The sequence below is a fragment of the Manis pentadactyla genome, chromosome 5 (genome assembly GCF_030020395.1).
Source record: "Manis pentadactyla isolate mManPen7 chromosome 5, mManPen7.hap1, whole genome shotgun sequence".
NCBI classification, from domain to species: domain Eukaryota; kingdom Metazoa; phylum Chordata; class Mammalia; order Pholidota; family Manidae; genus Manis; species Manis pentadactyla.
Window position 1 is genome coordinate 112,186,376 of NC_080023.1, and position 19,373 is coordinate 112,205,748.

Sequence of the window (19,373 nt, forward strand, 5' to 3'; positions counted from 1 at the left end):
GGTAGGATCTGTTTTTTTCTTATGGCTGCATAATATTCCCTTGTGTATATGTACCACATCTTCTTTATCCATTCATCTACTGATGGACATTTAGGTTGCTTCCATATCTTGGCTATTGTAAACAGTACAGCAATAAACATAGGGGTGCAACTGTCTTTTTCAAACTGCAGTGCTGCATTCCTGGGTAAATTTCTAGAAGTGGAATTCCTTGGTCAAATGGTATTTCTATTTTGAGCATTCTGAGGAACCTCCATACTGCTTTCCACAATGGTTGAACTAGTTTACATTGCCACCAGCAGTATAGGAGGGTTCCCCTTTCTCCACAACCTCGCCAACATTTGTTGTTGTTTGTCTTTTCGATGATGGCGATCCTTACTGGTGTGAGGTGATATCTCATTGTGGTTTTAATTTGCATTTCTCTGATGATTAGCGATGTGGAGCATCTTTTCATGTGCCTGTTGGCCACCTGGATTTCTTCTTTAGAGAACTGTCTTTTCAGCTCCTCTGCCCATTTTTTAATTGGATTATTTGCATTTTGTTTGTTGAGGCATGTGAGCCCTTTATATATTTTGGATGTCAATCCTTTATCAGATCTGTCATTTATGAATATGTTCTCCCATACTGTAGGATGCCTTTTTGTTCTATTGATGGTGTCCTTTGCTGTACAGAAGCTTTTCAGCTTGATATAGTCCCACTTGATCATTTTTGCCTTTGTTTCCCTTGCCCAGGGAGATATGTTCATGAAGAAGTCACTCATGTTTATGTCCATGAGATATTTGCCTATGTTTTTTTCTAAGAGTTTTATGGTTTCATGACTTACATTCAGGTCTTTGATCCATTTGGAGTTTACTTTTGTGTATGGGGTTAGAAAGTGATCCAGTTTCATTCTCTTACATGTAGCTGTCCAGTTTTGCCAGCTCCATCTGTTGAAGAGACTGTCATTTCCCCATTGTATGTCCATGGCTCCTTTATCAAATATTAATTGGCCATATATGTTTGGGTTAATACCTGGAATCTCTATTCTGTTCAACTGGTCTGTGTCTCTGTTCTTGTGCCAGTACCAAACTGTCTTGATTACTGTGGCTTTGTAGTAGAGCTTGAAGTGGGGGAGCGAGATCCCCCCCACTTTATTCTTCCTTCTCAGGACTGCATTGGCTATTCGGGGTCTCTGACGGTTCCATATGAATTTTTGAACAATTTGTTCCAGTTCATTGAAGAATGCTGTTAGTAATTTGATAGGGATTGCATCAAACCTGTATATTGCTTTGGGCAGGATGGCCATTTTGATGATATTAATTCTTCCTAGCCAGGAGCATGGGATGAGTTTCCATTTGTTAGTGTCCTCTTTAATTTCTCTTAAGAGTGTCTTGTAGTTTTCAGGGTCTTTCACTTCCTTGGTTAGGTTTATTCCTAGGTATTTTATTCTTTTTGATGCTACTGTGAATGGAATTATTTTCCTGATTTCTCTTTCTATTAGTTCACTGTTAGTGTATAGGAAAGCTACAGATTTCTGTGTGTTAATTTTGTATCCTGCAACTTTGCTGAATTCCGATATTAGTTCTAGTAGTTTTGCAGTGGAGTCTTTAGGGTTTTCTATGTACAATATCATGTCATCTGCAAATAGTGACAGTTTGACTTCTTCTTTACCAATCTGGATTCCTTGTATTTCTTTGTTTTGTCTGACTGCCGTAGCTAGGACCTCCAGTACCACGTTGAATAACAGTGGGGAGAGTGGGCATCCCTGTCTTGTTTCTGATCTCAGAGGAAAAGCTTTCAGCCTCTCGCTGCTCAGTATGATGTTAGCTGTGGGTTTATCATATATGGCCTTTATTATGTTGAGGTACTTGCCCTCTATGCCCATTTTGTTGAGAGTTTTTATCATGAATGGATGTTGAATTTTGTTGAATGCTTTTTCAGCATCTATGGAGATGATCATGTGGATTTTGTCCTTCTTTTTGTTGATGTGGTGGATGATGTTGATGGATTTTCGAATGTTGTACCATCCTTGCATCCCTGGGATGAATCCCACTTGGTCATGGTGTATGATCCTCTTGATGTATTTTTGAATTCGGTTTGCTAATATTTTGTTGAGTATTTTTGCATCTACGTTCATCAGGGATATTGGTCTGTAGTTTTCTTTTTTGGTGGGGTCTTTGCCTGGTTTTGGTATTTGGGTGATGTTGGCCTCATACAATGAGTTTGGGAGTATTTCCTCCTCTTTTATTTTTTGGAAAACTTTAAGGAGAATGGGTGTTATGTCTTCTCTGTATGTCTGATAAAATTCCGAGGTAAATCCATCTGGCCCAGGGGTTTTGTTCTTGGGTAGTTTTTTGATTACCGATTCAATTTCGTTGCTGGTAATTGGTCTGTTTAGATTTTCTGTTTCTTTCTGGGTCACTCGTGGAAGGTTGTATTTTTCTAGGAAGTTGTCCATTTCTCCTAGGTTTCCCAGCTTGTTAGCATATAGGTTTTCATAGTATTCTCTAATAATTCTTTGTATTTCTGTGGGGTCTGTTGTGATTTTTCCTTTCTCGTTTCTGATACTGTTGATTTGTGTTGACTCTCTTTTCTTCTTAATAAGTCTGGCTAGAGGCTTATCTATTTTGTTTATTTTCTCGAAGAACCAGCTCTTGGTTTCATTGATTTTTGCTATTGTTTTATTCTTCTCAATTTTATTTATTTCTTCTCTGATCTTTATTATGTCCCTCCATCTGCTGACCTTAGGCCTCATTTGTTCTCCTTTTTCCAATTTCAATAATTCTGACATTAGACTATTCATTTGGGATTCTTCTTCCTTCTTTAAATATGCCTGGATTGCTATATACTTTCCTCTTAAGACTGTTTTTGCTGTGTCCAACAAAAGTTGGGGCTTAGTGTTGTTGTTGTCATTTGTCTCCATATATTGCTGGATCTCCATTTTAATTTGGTCATTGATCCATTGATTATTTAGGAGCATGTTGTTAAGCCTCCATGTGTTTGTGAGCCCTTTTGCTTTCTTTGTACAATTTATTTCTACTTTTATACCTTTGTGGTCTGAAAAGTTGGTTGGTAGGATTTCAATCTTTTGGAATTTACTGAGGCTCTTTTTGTGGCCTAGTATGTAATCTATTCTGGATAATGTTCCATGTGCACTTGAGAAGAATGTGTATCCTGTTGCTTTTGGATGTAGAGTTCTATAGATGTCTATTAGGTCCATCTGCTCTAGTGTGTTGTTCAGTGCCTCTGTGTCCTTACTTATTTTCTGTCTGGTGGATCTGTCCTTTGGGGTGTGGTGTGTTAAAATCTCCTAAAATGAATGCATTGCATTCTATTTCCTCCTTTAATTCTGTTAGTATTTGTTTCACATATATTGGTGCTCCTGTGTTGGGTGCATATATGTTTATAATGGTTATATCCTTTTGTTGGACTGTGCTCTTTATCATTATGTAATGTCCTTCTTTATATCTTGTTACTTTCTTTATTTTGAGGTGTATTTTGTCTGATACTAGTATTGCTACACCTGCTTTTTTCTCTCTGTTGTTTGCATGAAATATCTTCCTCCAATCCTTGACTTTTAATCTGTGAATGTCTTTGGGTTTGAGGTGAGTCTCTTAAAAGCAGCATATAGATGGGTCTTGCTTTTTTATCCATTCTATTACTCTGTGTCTTTTGATTGGTGCATTCAGTCCATTTATATTTAAGGTGATTATTGAACGATATGTACTTATTGCCATTGCAGGCTTTAGATTTGTGGTTACCAAAGGTTCAAGGTTAGCTTGTCTGACCTCTCTCGCTTATTGAGCTTTTATAAACATAGTCTGACGATTGTTTCTTTCCCTTCTTTTTCCTCAGCTTCCATTCTTCATATGTTGGGTGTTTTGTTCTGTGCTCTTTTTAGGAGTGCTCCCATCTAGAGCAGTCCCTCTAAGATACCCTGTAGAGGTGGTTTGTGGGAGGCAAATTCCCTCAACTTTTGCTTGTCTGGGAATTGTTTAATCCCTCCTTCATATTTAAATGATAATCGTGCTGGATACAGTATCCTTGGTTCAAGGCCCTTCTGTTTCATTGCATTAAATATATCATGCCATTCTCTTCTGGCCTGTAAGGTTTCTGTTGAGAAGTCTGATGATAGCCTGATGGGTTTTCCTTTGTTGGTGACTTTTTTACTCTCTCTGGCTGCCTTTAATACTCTGTCCCTGTCCGTGATCTTTGCCATTTTAATTATTATGTGTCTTGGTGTTGACCTCTTTGGATCCCGTCTCTCGGGAGTTCTGTGTGCCTCTGTAGTCTGAGCAACTATTTCCTCCCCCAGTTTGGGGAAGTTCTCAGCAATTATTTCTTCAAAGACACTTTCTATCCCTTTTTCTCTCTCTTCTTCCTCTGGTACCCCTATAATGCGGATATTGTACCTTTTGGATTGGTCACACAGTTCTCTTAATATTGTTTCATTCCTGGAGATCCTTTTCTCTCTCTCTGCATCAGCTTCTATGCATTCCTGTTCTCTGTTTTCTATTCCATCAATGGCCTCTTGCACCTTATCCATTCTGCTTATCAATCGTTCCAGAGTTTGTTTCACTTCTGTAATCTCTCTCCGGACATCTGTGATCTCCCTCCGGAAGTCTGTAATCTCCCTCCGGACTTCATCCCTTAGCTCTTGCATATTTCTCTGCAGCTCTGTCAGCATGTTTATGATTTTTATTTTGAATTATTTTTCAGGGAGACTGGTTAGGTCTGCCTCTGAAGATCCTTTCTGAGGTGTAACTATCTTGGTCTGGACCAGATTTTTTTGCCTTTTCATGGTGATTGCAGTGGCTGTAGGCAGGTTGTGGGTGTGTTAGCTGGGAGAAGAAAGTCCTTTCCTGCTTGCTGGATGCCTTGCCCTTCTCTGCTGCCTGTGACGGCTATCTGCACTCCTGCAGCAGCCACCGGGTTAATCTCCTAAGCTGCTGTGGGCGGGGTGTCCATCAGAGCTGCGGGGAGCCCTGCGGGGAGTGGCAGGCACACCAGGTGCACTCCTCCGTGCTAGCGGTGACCCTGCCAGGCAGCTGTGTGGCAGCAGCAGCCTTTGGGTCTGGCCTGGGCGGCTGTGCATTGGGCTGGGATTCCTGTCGGCTCCTGGGAGCACGCCTGCTCCCTCTGGCTCTGCTGCCGGTGTGCGCAGGGCTTTTCTGTGCAGGCTTCTACCAGGCTCTGGCTTCACTGCTGCCAGAGTGTGTGAGCCGCACCCAGGCTGTTCGGTCGCGCCGCTGCGAGCTAGCCCTGCAGCACATGGATCTGATCTTGGTTCCTTCTAGCACTTCCCTTACTGGGCCTGTGTGTCGGGGTCCACGCCAGTTGGAGGAACGACTGGCAGGCTACCTAGTCCTGTGAGGGGCTTCAGAGCTGCACTGCCTTTGTTTAGGGCACCTAAGTTTCCCCGATATTCCCAGCTGCAGGGACAACTTCGTCCAGCTATGGGGTCCCTGTCTCTTTAAGACTTGCAGAAAGCACTTGCTTTCCTTTTGCCTCAGGGGCGCCGGTTGCGGGGACCTGCCCACAGGTTTTGCTTTTCCGTTTCTCTAATATCCAGCACCCTGTGCACCTTGTGTCTGTGTTACAGGTGCAGATTTCTAGAGCTGGTTGTTTAGCAGTCCTGGGCTTTCACTCCCTCCCCATTCTGACTCCTTTCTTCCCGCTGGGTTTTGGAGTGGGGGAGCGTTTGGGTCCCGCCTGCTCGTGGCTTGTATCTTACCCCCTTCGTGTGAAGCTGAGTTCTCGCAGATGTAGATGTATCCTGGCTGTTGTACTGCATCCACTGGTGTCTCTTTTAGGAATAGTTGTATTTATTGTATTTTCATAAATATATATGCTTTAGGGAGGAGATTTCCTCAGAACTACTCATGCCGCCATCTTCCCGTGATCCTCTTCCCAAAACTCTTAAAACTGCCTTCTTAAATAGCACACAAGTTGAAATTTAAGGCTTTATAAATACTGGCACTGCAGAAACAACTTGAATTTATAAATTATGTATTATATTACTGCTGTGAAAGCCTCCTGAGGCTCCTTGACTCCTGCTGCTATTTTAATAATTTTTCAATTACTGGATTCTGCAAATTTAGATTTGAATATGCCCCTTCTCCTTCCACCCCTGAATCTCCACTTGCTGTGGAGAAGCCATGGTTCTGATATTCAGGTGGAAGTATCTATTCCTGTCCCTGTCTCTCACAACATATATTAAAAACTCATCTATGCATCTGTATAGTTTTAGAACTACCTGCCTAGTTAACTCCCAACTCCCCATTTCCACTTGGAAAATCTGTGTGCAATTTGGCAAGCCTTACTCTAAGGTCCTTCATGTCACCTGGTTTTGCCTACTTCTATCAGCTTGTGTTATGCTGCCCTTCCCTTTTTTCTGTTTTTTGCCATGATGCCTTAAGAATTACTTTTTAAACTCTTAAAAAATGGTTTTAAGTTTTCACATGTTGTTCCCTTTGCCTGGAATAATCTTTCTTCTCCTGTTCTTCTTAGTTATTTCTATTCAACTTTTAGAACTCAGTTCAATTACTGCTTCTACAGAGGAATTCTCTACCTAACCAGACAGTGAGGCCCCACTGTTGTACACTCGCACAGTGCCCCATGCTTTTCCTAAAGAGCATTTATTAGTTTGTAAATATGAAAAAACATAGTAAGGTTGTCAAAATGCATCTGTAGACTGAATGAATGATGGCATTTTGGTGTCAAAATTCAGTCTTTAAACAAACCCCAGATTCTTTAGCAGATGTAATTCTGATTGTTAAACTGGACAACTCTGCAGTGATACTGGAAATCTGGGGCCACAACAACTGGTCTCCTGTAACAGAAGTCCCACTAATAGTTAAATTCAGAATTTGGGGTAGGAAAAAAAGCATTTATAGTCTCCCTCCCATCTTCCTTTGTGCCCTTCCTCTGCAGAGAATTACTCACACAAGTAGATAGGATTGCTAAAAACCACCCATTTTCTAATCTTATATACTTATGAGGGGTATTTAGACCACAAAGAAATGGAAAGCCTTGACAGAAAGAAAGGAGTTAGGAAAGGAGAAAGCTAGGGCTGAAAGGAATCCAGTAGCTTTAAGAGTAAATGAAAACATCATTATAATAAGTTGTAAGGTTCTAAGCCAGCGGTTTTCAGAATATCTAACTGTTCTCACCTTTTTGGCTCCTTTCACTTTACCTATGGAAGATGACACTCTTTTTCAAAGGTGAGAAAAGCAGCAAAGTGTGGCACTGGGTTCCTATGTTTGTCAGAGAAGGAATCAGCTACAAAGCAGCAGTTTATCTGACAGCCCTTCTTCATGAAATAGAATTACAGCTAATCTAATTAGTTGAAACATTCTGCCCCTTATTTACCAATGATTCTTCTAAGCTAGATGCAAACTTGGCATAAAGGGAGCATTTTTGGTGGGATAGAAGGGGTAAATTTTATGCTATCTTTTTGGTCTCCAAAATATCAATTACTATCCTGAACTGTTGAAGGCAGGGGAAATTCACTGATTCTTTCTCCCCATTATAAAAATCCACCCTCAAAAACATATGTATGTTGTAAAATTATGGAAAATTCAAAAATTTTAAGACAAATATAGGGTCTCTATAATCTATGACACAGAGACAACCACCTCTGTAACTTCTATATAATTGTTTTACTTATGAATATTTAACTTGAAGTTAGTGTATAAGAATTACAACATACATATATATAAATATGCATACATATATTTTTTCTAATATTTTTAAACTTAAGACATAGCAATAAAATGCATTATAAATTATTTGGAAATATGGTTTTTAAAAAAGACCCAATACAGTATTTTATAGGTGTATCACATTTGTTCCTTTATTTCTAGATAGTTTCTAATTTGTTAATCATAAGTAATGCTTCAGTGAACTATTTCAGCTATGAAGTATTTTTATTATTTTCTTATGACTAAAATTTAGACTCCAAACATGTACCATTTTATAATTTCAGTTCCAGATTCACTCACACTGATAACTTTTCAGTTAACCAACAATGAGTTAAAACTTTAAAAAAGTTGTTTATTAGCAAGTTGTTTTCCTGGTGTGTGAATTCCATTCATGTCTCATACATGTTTTTCTACTGGGTTATAAATATTTTTCTTTCATATTTTTAAAAGCTTCTTATATATGAATGGTCTTTGTCTTTGATTGTATTTATTAAAACTATTTCCCCCAGTTATTTCTTAAACCCCTTAAAAAGTTTTCTACACTTAAGTCTATCAATATGTTTATTTGCAATTTCTTCTGTTTTTTGGTTTGCAAAGAAAATTCTTTCCTATCTGTCAAATATTCACCTACATTTCCCACTAATCTTTTGTAGTATCATTAATAGTTATTTATTAATCCATGTGAAGTTTATAATAATGAAATTTAAAATATAAAATGAGGACATATTTTTTTAACAAAGTACATTGACCTATTTTATTATAGATATGTTTTAATGTGGGAAACTCTCAAGCACACATAAAATAGAAAGAATATTACACAAAATCCTATATGCCTATCACCTAGTTTCAAACTCATGGCCACTCTTTTATTTCTACTCCTACCCACTTTCCTTCACCAAGATCTTTCTCTCTCTTACAATGAAGTACATAAGTCTTAAGGGTATGACTCAATTTTTACACACATACTGATACACCAGAGTCACCCACCCAGGTCTATACCCTAGGAGGCTCCCTCATGTGCCCTTCTAATCAGTACTTAACCACCTAGAAACGACTATTCTGATCCCATCCTCATAGGTAATTAAGCCTATTCTCCAGTTTCATATAATGAGATTATTTAAGAGACTATAAAAACTTTGTTATCTGGCTTGTTAGTTCAATATTATATCTGTCAGACTCATTCACTATTGCTTACAGACATAGTTCATTCTTTTTCATTGCCTCATGTATTCCATTAAATGAATATACCATTATTTATATAATCTCATGTTGATGGAAATTCGAGTTCTTTTCAGTGTTTTCATATGATTAAAACTTCTATGAATATTCTTGAATACATGTTTTTATGAACATAAGCATTCATATTTCTTGGGTATGTAGCCAGGATTAGTTAGCATATTATGTTCAACTTTAAAAGATACTGCCCAAATGATTGTTGCACCAATTTATATTCCAAAAAGTATCATATGGTAGTTCCAGCTGTCCTATATTGTTGTCAACACTTGATACAGTTTTTTTTATATTTTAGCCATTCTGGTAGGTATGCAGTGGTACTTCATTGTCATTTTAGTTACATTCCCTGCTACATAAACACACTGAACATTTTTTCATATGTTCTCTTTCATGAAGTGCCTATTTAACTATTTTGCCCATTTTTGGAACAGTAGCATCTGTTCTTTGCTTTTTAATTGTTAACTGTGTTTTCCTTATTGATAATTTTCTTATTAACTGGTAACAATTTTTATATTCTGGATGTGAGTTCTTTTTTGGTTGTACGTATTATAAATACTTTCTCCCACTTTTCATTCTCTTAAAAGTTTCTTTTGAAGACTCAAAAAATCTTAATTTTAATGAAATTCAGTTCATCTATCTTTTCATTATGATTAGGCTTTTTGTGTTAAGAAATTGTACCTTATTCAAGGTCATAAAGATTTTTCCTTGAAGCTCCATTGTTTTAATTTCACATTTAAGGCATATAAGGCAGCTCAAATTAATTAATATGCATGGTGTGATATAAGAATTAAGGTTTATTTTAAAAATATGGCCCCAATTGATTTAGCATTATTTATTGTAAAGATAATTCTTTCTCTATTGAACTGCAGTGGTGTCTGTTATAAATGAGGTGATTATGAAAAAGGAATTTGTTCTTGGACTCTATTTTGTTCCATTGATCAAGTTGATTATTCCTATGCCAATGACACACTGTTTTAACTACTGTAGCTTTATATCAACTCCTGATATCTGGTAGGGTGATTCTTCCCCTTTGTTCTTCAAAGACTTCCCTCAGACTAAAACATAAAGTACAAACTTCTTTGTGTTCTATATAAGGCTCTCTTTTTCAGAGCTCAAGCTTTTATAAATATTTACAGTGCTTGATACTTACAATAGGAGGAATAAATTTCAATTTCAATTTCAATAAATATATGTTGATATGACTTAGGTTAGAATGTAACTTCTCATGAGTCTTCATAGTAACTAAAAACAAAATGAAACACTAACACTATCACTCCATATCCTTACTATGAAACTGGATAAATCTGTATCATATAGAGTCACTGCCACTTTTTGGAAAAGTTGCATAGATTGGGAAAAGGCAAGCAACATGTTGATGGTGATCTGTTCTTGAAATGCTCTTAAACAGGTCATCCTGCCTCTATTGGCAAAGTATGTAAGCTTTAGAGTAGAGGAGGAGGAGGAGGAGAAAGAAAATACAGGGAATTTTTTTTCTAGAGGAGATTTTTCTCTCTTCCTTTATAACTAGAATGGAATTTTTAGACTACCTATGAGTGGTTCTCAGAGTATACTGATATGGCATCCTCTATACAGCTGGTTTTAGAGTTCAATTTTTGAGAGGCTTTACAAAGGGAGAGGAGAGGATGGCAGTCTATAAAGTTATCTAAGCTACAGTTTTACTAGCACTGCTTAAATTGCTTTGGCAAGAATATCAGTGTATTTCATGGTTGGAAAGAATTTTTTTGTGTGTGTGGATAGTGAAAGCAATCATTTTCAAGTAAGCTTGCCAAGTCCTACAATGCAGAAAAGACTGGCTAATACTCTGCAGTATGATTTAGTGCTATCTGATGAGAAGGCCAAAAAAAAGGAAAAAAGAAAAAAGAAAAAGAAACATCTTAAAAATGTTTTACTAGGTCTATTTTCTACATTTTGATTTTCACAAGTATGAATTTAACTCTAATTAGTCTTGAAAATACCTTTAACTTGGCTTTTTTTTGAGCCTCGAGAGCAATCTTCCTTAAATCCTCATTCTCTTTCTGTAATTGTTCATTTTCTTGTTGAAGTTTCAGCCTTTGTTCACTGACAAATCCACAGTTTTCTCTCTCAGACTCCAATACATTTTGAAGTTTCTGAATCATTTCTTGGCAACGTGATATCTCTTCTGAGGAACTGATTTTAAAAAAGAAACAAAACAAAAGGAAACTGTAAAGTTAATGGTCTATAAATAGAAGTCAAGTCTGTCTATATTTTATAGTATATACTTTTGTTTTCTTTGCTCTGACCCATTTCTCTTTACTGTAGACTTCAACCATGTGGTTTCACAATGCTACATTATACCAGGCAAATATATTTAACTTAGCAATCTTAACCAAGAATTTATAAATTGAACTGTCACCACTAACCTGGAAAATCTACATGATTTCAAAATTTGCAATTTTGCAATTTTGCTAATTCACAAATTTTTATAAATTTTACTAATAGAGAATCATTTTATAAGGAGGACTTTAAGGGGACAAACTGAAGCTAATAGTAAGGAAGGTGAAGTAGATAATATCAAAACTCCTTAACTTCATGAATCAACTCCATAGGAAGACACATTAGCTGACTATATTATTAAATTATAATAAGACCTAGTTCATATTTTCCTGTTAAACATCTTAGATATGGTTTTTATAAACTTCTAACTCTATAAACTTCCTGTTTTAATACAGTTTAAATAGGTTATATTTCTTTAACTTTCTCAACAATGGATTATTGAGTGACACAACTTCCAAACATGTATATTGCTTCAATATACTGCTAATTTTTATTCCTAACTTTTAAAATTTCCACCCTTTCAATTCCAGATAATCCAATATTGCAAACATTCCCTAATCAATAGGTGCCACAGGGAATATATACCTGTACCTTTTTTCCCCCCTTCTCAACACTGGCTGACCAAATTCTTAATGAAATGATATATCATTCATTGATGATATAGGCAATGATCATCAAAGGATGCTAAAATCAGAAACAACCACACATTAAGTGCCTCCAAATAGATGTCCAAAATATCACCATCTATGAAGAATTCTTACAGAAAAAATGAAGGCTAGATCTCATTAAGTCTCTTGACTGAATAACTAATTTTTGGTAATTACATTTGACAGACAAACAAGGCAAATGATACCACATTACATGCCTGTAGTTAGAGAAAACTCTACAATACAAACAACTCAGTTTTTCAACAAATTTGTAAGACTGTGTATGTCTCAAGATTTGAAGTGAGTCTCTTGTAGGCAGGGTATAGATGGGTCTTACTTTTTTTATTCATTCTGTAACTCTATGTCTTTTGATTGGTGCATTTAGTCCATTTACATTTAGGGTGATCATCGACAGATATGTAGTTATTGCCATTGCAGGCTTTAGATTCGTGGTTACCAAAGGTTCAAGGGCAGCTTCTTTACTATCTGTCTAACTTAACTTGCTTATTATACTATTTCTAACACAATATGAAGGTTCTTTTTTTTTCTCTCTTCTTTTTCTTCCTCCTCCTCTCTTTATATATTAGGTATCATATCCTGTACTCTTTGCGTATCCCTTGACTGGCTTTGTGGGTAGTTCATTTAATTTTGCATTTGCTTAGTAATTACTTGGTTTACTTCCTTTACTGTGGGTTTATTTTCCCTGGTGACAGCTATTTAGTCTTAGGAGCACTTCCATCTAGAAAAGTCCTTTTAAAATACACTGTAGAGATGGTTTGTGGTAGGTAAATTCCCTCAACTTTTGCTTATCTGGAATTGTTTAATCCCTGCTTCAAATTTAAATGATAATCTTGCTGGGTAGAGTATTCTTGGTTCATGCCCTTCTGTTTCATTGCATTAAATATATCATGCCATTCTCTTCTGGCCTATAAGGTTTCTGTTGAGAAGTCTGATGATAGCCTGATGGGTTTTCCTTTGTAGGTGATTTTTTTTCTCTCTCTGGCTGCTTTTAGTACTCTGTCCTTGTCCTTGATCTTTGCCATTTTAATTATTATATGTCTTGATGTTGTTTTCCTTAGGTCCCTTGTATTGGGAGATCTGTGCACTTCCATGACCTAAGAGACTATTTCCGTTCCCAGATTGGGGGAGATTTCAGTAATTATTTCCTCAAAGAGTCTTTCTATCACTTTCCCTCTCTCTTATTCTGGCACCCCTATAATGTGAATATTGTTCTGTTTGGATTGGTCGTACAGTTGTCTTATTCTTTCATTCCTAGAGATCCTTTTTCTATCTGTGCCTCAGCCTCCTTGTTTTCCTGTTCTCTAAATTCTATTTCATTTTACCACCTCCTTTACTTCATCTAATCTGCTTGTAAATCCCTCCATTGTTTGTTTCATTTCAGATACTGTATTTTTCAAAGTTTATCTTTCTTGAAGTTGTCCCTGAGATCTTGAATATTTTTTTGTAGCTCTGTGAGCATGTTTATGATTTTTATTTTGAAATCTTTATCAAGAAGATTGGGGATTTCAGTTTCACTTAGCCCTTTTCTAGTGTCTGTTGGATTCCTGTTTATACAAAAATTTTTTGCCATTTCATATTTCTAATGATTCCTATGGAATAATAACTTTGTTTAGGCAGCGTCCTCTAGTACCCTCTAGCTTCCTGGCTGCAGTGCCTGCCTCCACTGCCAGTTCCAGTGGGCTGAGCGTGCAGGTGGAGCCTCTGTGTTAAGTTCCAATAGCTGCGGTAGGTGGGGCTACCCTCTGGCTGGACTGGTGCGATGGCAGGGGCAAGTTTGTGGATTGTTGCCGGTTGGCAGGAAGGAGCAGCAGGCTGCATATCACAGTGGGGGACCTTGGCACTGTGTTGCTAGCCAAGGGGATGGAGCATCTGAAGCTCCTAAAAAGTTCTCACCTTGCTGGGCTGAGTGTGCCAGGTTGATTTTGGCCACCTGTCCTTTATCCTGAGCAGCAAGCTCTGTGTAATGCTTGTCCCTTTAGCACCCCTCTTGCTGTCTGGAAGTCTTTCAAAGCACCTGCCTTTCTTTTGTCCTGGAATGGCCAGTTGTGGGTATCTGTTCTGCACAAGAGGCTGGAATCTCAGTCTGAGTATTCTGCCTCTCTTTGCTTTCCAACCCCACTAATCTCCAGAACACTATATAATGTGTGTTTGTGCTCCTGAAGCAGATCTCCAGGGCTGGGTGTTCAGCAGTCCTGGACTTCTCCTTTCCTGCTCCATTTCTCTTCCTCCTGCTGGTGAGTTGGGTTTGGGGAGGGCTCGGGCTCTGCCAGATCATGGCTTTGCTACTTTACTCTTTTTTTGTGAGGTCTTCTCTTTTCCCCAGATGTAGGCAGTCTCATCTGCAGTCTTTGGGTTGCTCTTTCAGGATTAGTTGGTATTTGCTATATTTTCATGTTATATGTGGTTTTGGGAGGAGATTTCTGCCTAACTTCACATGCTTTCATTTTTTTCCCTCAGTATTAGCTCATCTTGAAATGTTTGGTGGAATTTTTTAACTGTGAAGGCATCTGGTCCTGGGATTTTGTGTAATTTTTTGATTACCTCTAGCATTTCTTATAAGGGAAATTTAGTGGTGATAAATTCACTTTTGGTTTTCTGGGAACATTTTTTTTTTTCTCTCCTTTATTTCTCATGGACAACTCTGTAGAGCTAGCTGAGTCAGAGGATTGCTTCAGGGATGTTAGTCAGGTCTGAGATTAGTGGGTCTGTAATTGGGGGTATCTACAGGTGTGACTTCTACTGGGTCCCTTGGGCAGATCCCTGGCCATGCAAGACTACCTCAGACTGGACCTGGGTCCCTGTTAGTGTTCCTTTCAGGTCTTTAACCTGGTTTATGGGCAGGACGACCTCCAGACCTTAGTAAAGTGGAACTGGAGTCAGGTCACGGGATTGCTTCAGGGACCACAGTCAGGTCTGAGGTACGCCTGCCTGTACCAGGAACACCTATAGGTGAGGCATCTGTTGGGTCCTTTGATGGAAGGGGCTTGGTGCAGAACTGTGAATAGGCAGGGCTAAGGCAAAGTCCATAGGGAGATGGGCTGTTTTGGCTCCATCGATGGGACCACAGTTAGTGGGCCCAGCATTGACATTCAGGCTTGCCTCCTCATTTTTGGGTTCTACTGGGATTTCTAAACATCCTACTTGGACCCCAAAGCTCCCACAAAGGCAGTTTTGTATATAGACGTCTGTCAAATATTTTTTTCTGTGGAGGAACACCAGCTGAGTACCTCCTACGCTACCATACTGCTGACAGTACTCCTCTTTATTTAAAACATATCTCTTAGACATATTCTATAATAGAGATTTCATGCAAATCAAATAATTAACACTCTGGGGGGAAAGAGTAGAAAAATATTTAGAATGGACATGCCAGAGTGTAAATTTATCATTTAAATAGATAATGTAACAAATAAACACAATGGGTTATTGTAGAATATTCAATACCACAAGAAATGTAAGTACTGACTGAGTATAAAAGCAGTAATTATAAGCAGGCAACTGTAATAGGTGCATAGTTAATATGAAAAAAATAATCTTATGAACATCCTACTTAACTGTTAGAAAGGAGAAATTTAAAATGAAATGGTATTGTACTATTAAATCTTTTCTTCCTGAAGAAATTAGTTTTCAGAAATAATCTTGAATAAAAATTCTATCGGTGCTAAAGTATTTTTTTCCAACATAAGATATGAGTCCTATATAAAAAAGTAAAGAATCTGTCAAAAAGTGTATAAATTCTGAAAATGTTATCAAAAAAATCCAAAAGAATAACTTACTTTATTTTAAGTTGTTTTATTTTATTTTCTGTTGTCTTAAGTCTTAGCTGAAGATCATCTTTTGAACGCTCTGCAACCAGGCATCTTTGTTGCATTTCTTCCAGTTTTCTGTAATCACTTCCATTTACTCTACCTTCATGGTAAATCTGCAGAAGAGGCTTATATGTATGTTACCTTACAGAAGAAAACTGTCTTAAGAAATTATGCGGTTTTGAAACTGAAATCAATGATGAGAAATAAAAAGCCTCGATCATGTGTTCATCTGTTCCCACTGTAATATGTGAAAATACATCAATAATTAAGTTTGATTGTTTCACATTTACAAAATAAAATGTTGAAAACTGACATGTAAAATAATAATTGCTTAATGTTTGGAAGTATTCATGCTCACTGTAAGCTATTCAAATAGTTTTAATATTTTAAAAAGGAACATAAAACAGCTGAAGTAAAAAAACACTTACCACTTAGAGATAACTGTCTTGATTCTTTGATGAACACCCTTCAAGATAATTCTGTATTCTAATATTTAAATGTGCTGTGATGAGTAGAACTAACTGGAAGTAACTCTGGAATCTCACTCTGGGTTACCTAGATAATGATCTAGCTGGCATGGGGGTCTTCCTCTCTCAGTAGGAGTGGTCGACTCAAGCACACCTTCCCATGAGACTGGCCTTCTTTACACAACACTGAAGCTGTAACATCCCAAGAAATGCAAGGTCTCTATGTGGTAGGCAGCTCACATTTTCAGACAAATCTTATACACAGCTACTCTCCAAATCTAGACTTCCTGGCCAAGTAATCTGTGTCTTCTCCCAGTGAAAACACTGTTTTATCACTCCTGCTCTTTAGAAAGGTGGAATATCAGCACTTCTATGTCCTGCTATTATCATTCAGACCTATACTGCAGTCCCATCAGTACTTTGAGTTCAGCACGCATGTCTGTGAATCAGTGGGAAAACAGGGAGCTGCATCTTCCTTTTACCTGTTGTCTTTAATCTGGTAAGTTTTACATTTGTCTAGTGAAACCCATTCCTTAACCCATGCCATGTGATATTTAAAAAATCCATCCCAACCCATAATGTATTACAGGTGGCAACCTAAATGGTATCTATTTACAGCAGATGGCAACTCAGAAGGGATCGACCTTGCAGGAGAGTGGTGACCATGAAGGTCCTACTTTGAACATGACATGTATGTCTTTTTTTTCTTAGAAATGAGATTATATACTATGTTCTTCTTTTCAAATTATTCTTTAACTATATGACGTGCTGATTTTTTATGTTAATAATATAGATAATCATGTGCTTCTTATGCTACATAGCTTTTCTTTGAAAATGAACCTATGACTCTACCATTTATTAGTTTAACATTCGGCAAGTAGCTTCTTTATTAAAGTTCCTAATGAAGCACCTAAACCACAGTATGTGCTGAATCAAATTTAGTCTCCCTTCTTTTCCCCAAGGCATTTTAAGAGTGGGAGATTTCCTGCTTCAAAAAAAAAGTTATCTAAGAAATACATTTTAAACTACAGACTTGCCATGACATTTTTTCTCAAATATCATTGGGATAAATCTTTTTCCTAACTAAGAAATAAAATTATCTACTTTTAAAAGGTAAAAATCATAGCAATGTTATGATTTTCTGGTTATATATACTTTTATTTACAGATGGCCTAAACCCCATAACAGCATAAAATTTAAAAAGTGAAGAAAGACAAGATAAATTTACTATTGGGATGATGTTTAAGCAAGGAATATAGCTACTTCATTTGTAAAAAACACAAATAATGTGGCCACTCTTGTAAAGAAATGTATGCAGGCAATACCAGCAATTAAATGCATACTCTGAGTACATGCCAAGTGAAGAAAATCACTCACCAAGAGAATACTTAAAATCTAGGGGTTACTAGCAGATAGTATGATGGAAGCAGACAGTAATGCTGAATATTTGCAGTTGGATATTAGGTAATTCTTTTTTCTTTTTTCTTTTTACCTTTTCTAGTTCTTCTTCCACTGCTTTTTTCTCCCTCATGGCTCGTTCAATTTGACTTTTTTTTTCGGCACACTCCTATAAGTGAAGTCATATTGTAAATAAATATGTTTGTAAAACCTTAAGAAGATTGGAGAAAAAAATGGAGAAGTAAAATGATTTGTGCATAACAGAAATAGCACACTTGCCAAATAAATACAGCTGGACCATGCTGATTACAAAAAAATAAAAGTTCAATCCTCACAGAGCTACCTATCCCAGGATTTCAGAAATTGCCTTCAGGATGCCAAGGAGTTCTAAGTAAATATACTAGGTGAGTGATCGAGTTTGAAGGATTTCAGGGAGAAATAAATAAATGAGAATCTCATTTTACAGTAGTTTTTTTTTTCATACACTCTTATTACATATTTTAAAAGGGAACATAAACCAGGAAGTGGCACAACACCCTGAGGATAATTTGTGGCTTAAAAAGTGTATGGGTATGTAAAATACTAAAAGTTGTTTTTTTCTTTTATTTTTTTTGCAAAACTTATAAACAGCCAATGGATATAGAAACAATGTTTTATTATCATAAACATAAAACATCTTGCTCAAAAGGTTTTAGTCAATAAAACAGAGCAAGCCTATCAGTCAATAAAATTTAATATTTTAAAAATAAAACTAAAACCAAAACAATCATTATAATGACTGTTTCTTCACAGTTATCTGTTTTTATCAATTTATTTATTTTTGCGAATTATTTTCTCCTAATTGTAAATTATGCTTTGGATGAACCTGCTAGCTGACAATACACTGCTAATTAATATTCAATTATCTTTCTCATAACTTTATTTTACAAAGTATGTATACAAATGTTTTTAAATTTTAAAATAAACTTCTAAATTGTGACCCAAAATCAATTGATTATAATGAAGATCTTTAATTGTATTTTACAAATCAAATGATTAATCCAAATTTGTTATCTTTTATTAAGATAGAACTATTAGTGTACAAAATGCAACTTTAATTTTTCATATGTGTTCACATGGTAAGGTGCTAATCTATGAAAATGTCGCTTTATGGTGTGAAATTTTAGATTCCTCCTTTGTTCATAACTCTTTCCATGTAATTTTTAAAAATAGACTTTTTTAGAGCATTTAGGTTCACAGCAAAATTGAGTGGAAGTTACTCCCCTTACACTTCTTGCCTCCATACATGTATAGCCTCCCCCAGTATCAACATCCCCCACCATAGTGGTATTTTTAAAATTGACAAACCTACACTGACACGATATTAACACTCAAAGTCCATTGTTTACATTAGAGTTCAGTCTTGATGCTGTACATTTTATGGGCTTTGACGAATTTATAATTGTATGTATCCATCAGTATAGAATTATACAGAGTAGTTTTACATCCTTTATGCCTCACCTATATCTATTCATCTCTTTCTCCTCCTTAACCCCTGTGAACCACTGATCTTTTCACTGTCTCCATAGTTGTGCCTTTTCCAGAATGTAATATAGTTGAAATCTTACAGTATGTAACCTTTTCGGACTAGTTTCTTTCATTTAGTACTATGCACTTAAGTTTCCTCCATGTCTTTTCATGGTGTAGCTCATTTCTCTTTAGTGCTGAGTAATAAGTCTATTGTGTGGATGTACCAAGGTTTATTTATCCATTCATCAATTGAAGAGCATTTTTGTTTCCAAGTTTTGACAATTATAAAAAAAG

At 36.6% G+C, this 19,373-nt stretch overlaps 1 protein-coding gene across 7 annotated transcripts in view; it reads right to left on the minus strand.

The window, feature by feature from the left end:
* SCLT1 (sodium channel and clathrin linker 1) overlaps positions 1-19,373 on the minus strand; it is a 200,934-nt gene that overhangs the window by 49,220 nt on the left and 132,341 nt on the right. For all 7 annotated transcript variants that reach the window (XR_005028388.2, XR_005028387.2, XM_036903384.2 and 4 more), the window contains 3 exons: positions 17,665-17,739; positions 15,673-15,818; positions 10,889-11,081 (listed from right to left, as the gene is read on the minus strand). Coding sequence is in view for 5 of the 7 variants with exons in the window: in XM_036903384.2 (XP_036759279.1) it covers positions 10,889-11,081; positions 15,673-15,818; positions 17,665-17,739 (414 nt within the window). In the remaining 2 variants the exon portion in view is untranslated. The remainder of the gene's footprint in view (positions 1-10,888; positions 11,082-15,672; positions 15,819-17,664; positions 17,740-19,373) is intronic.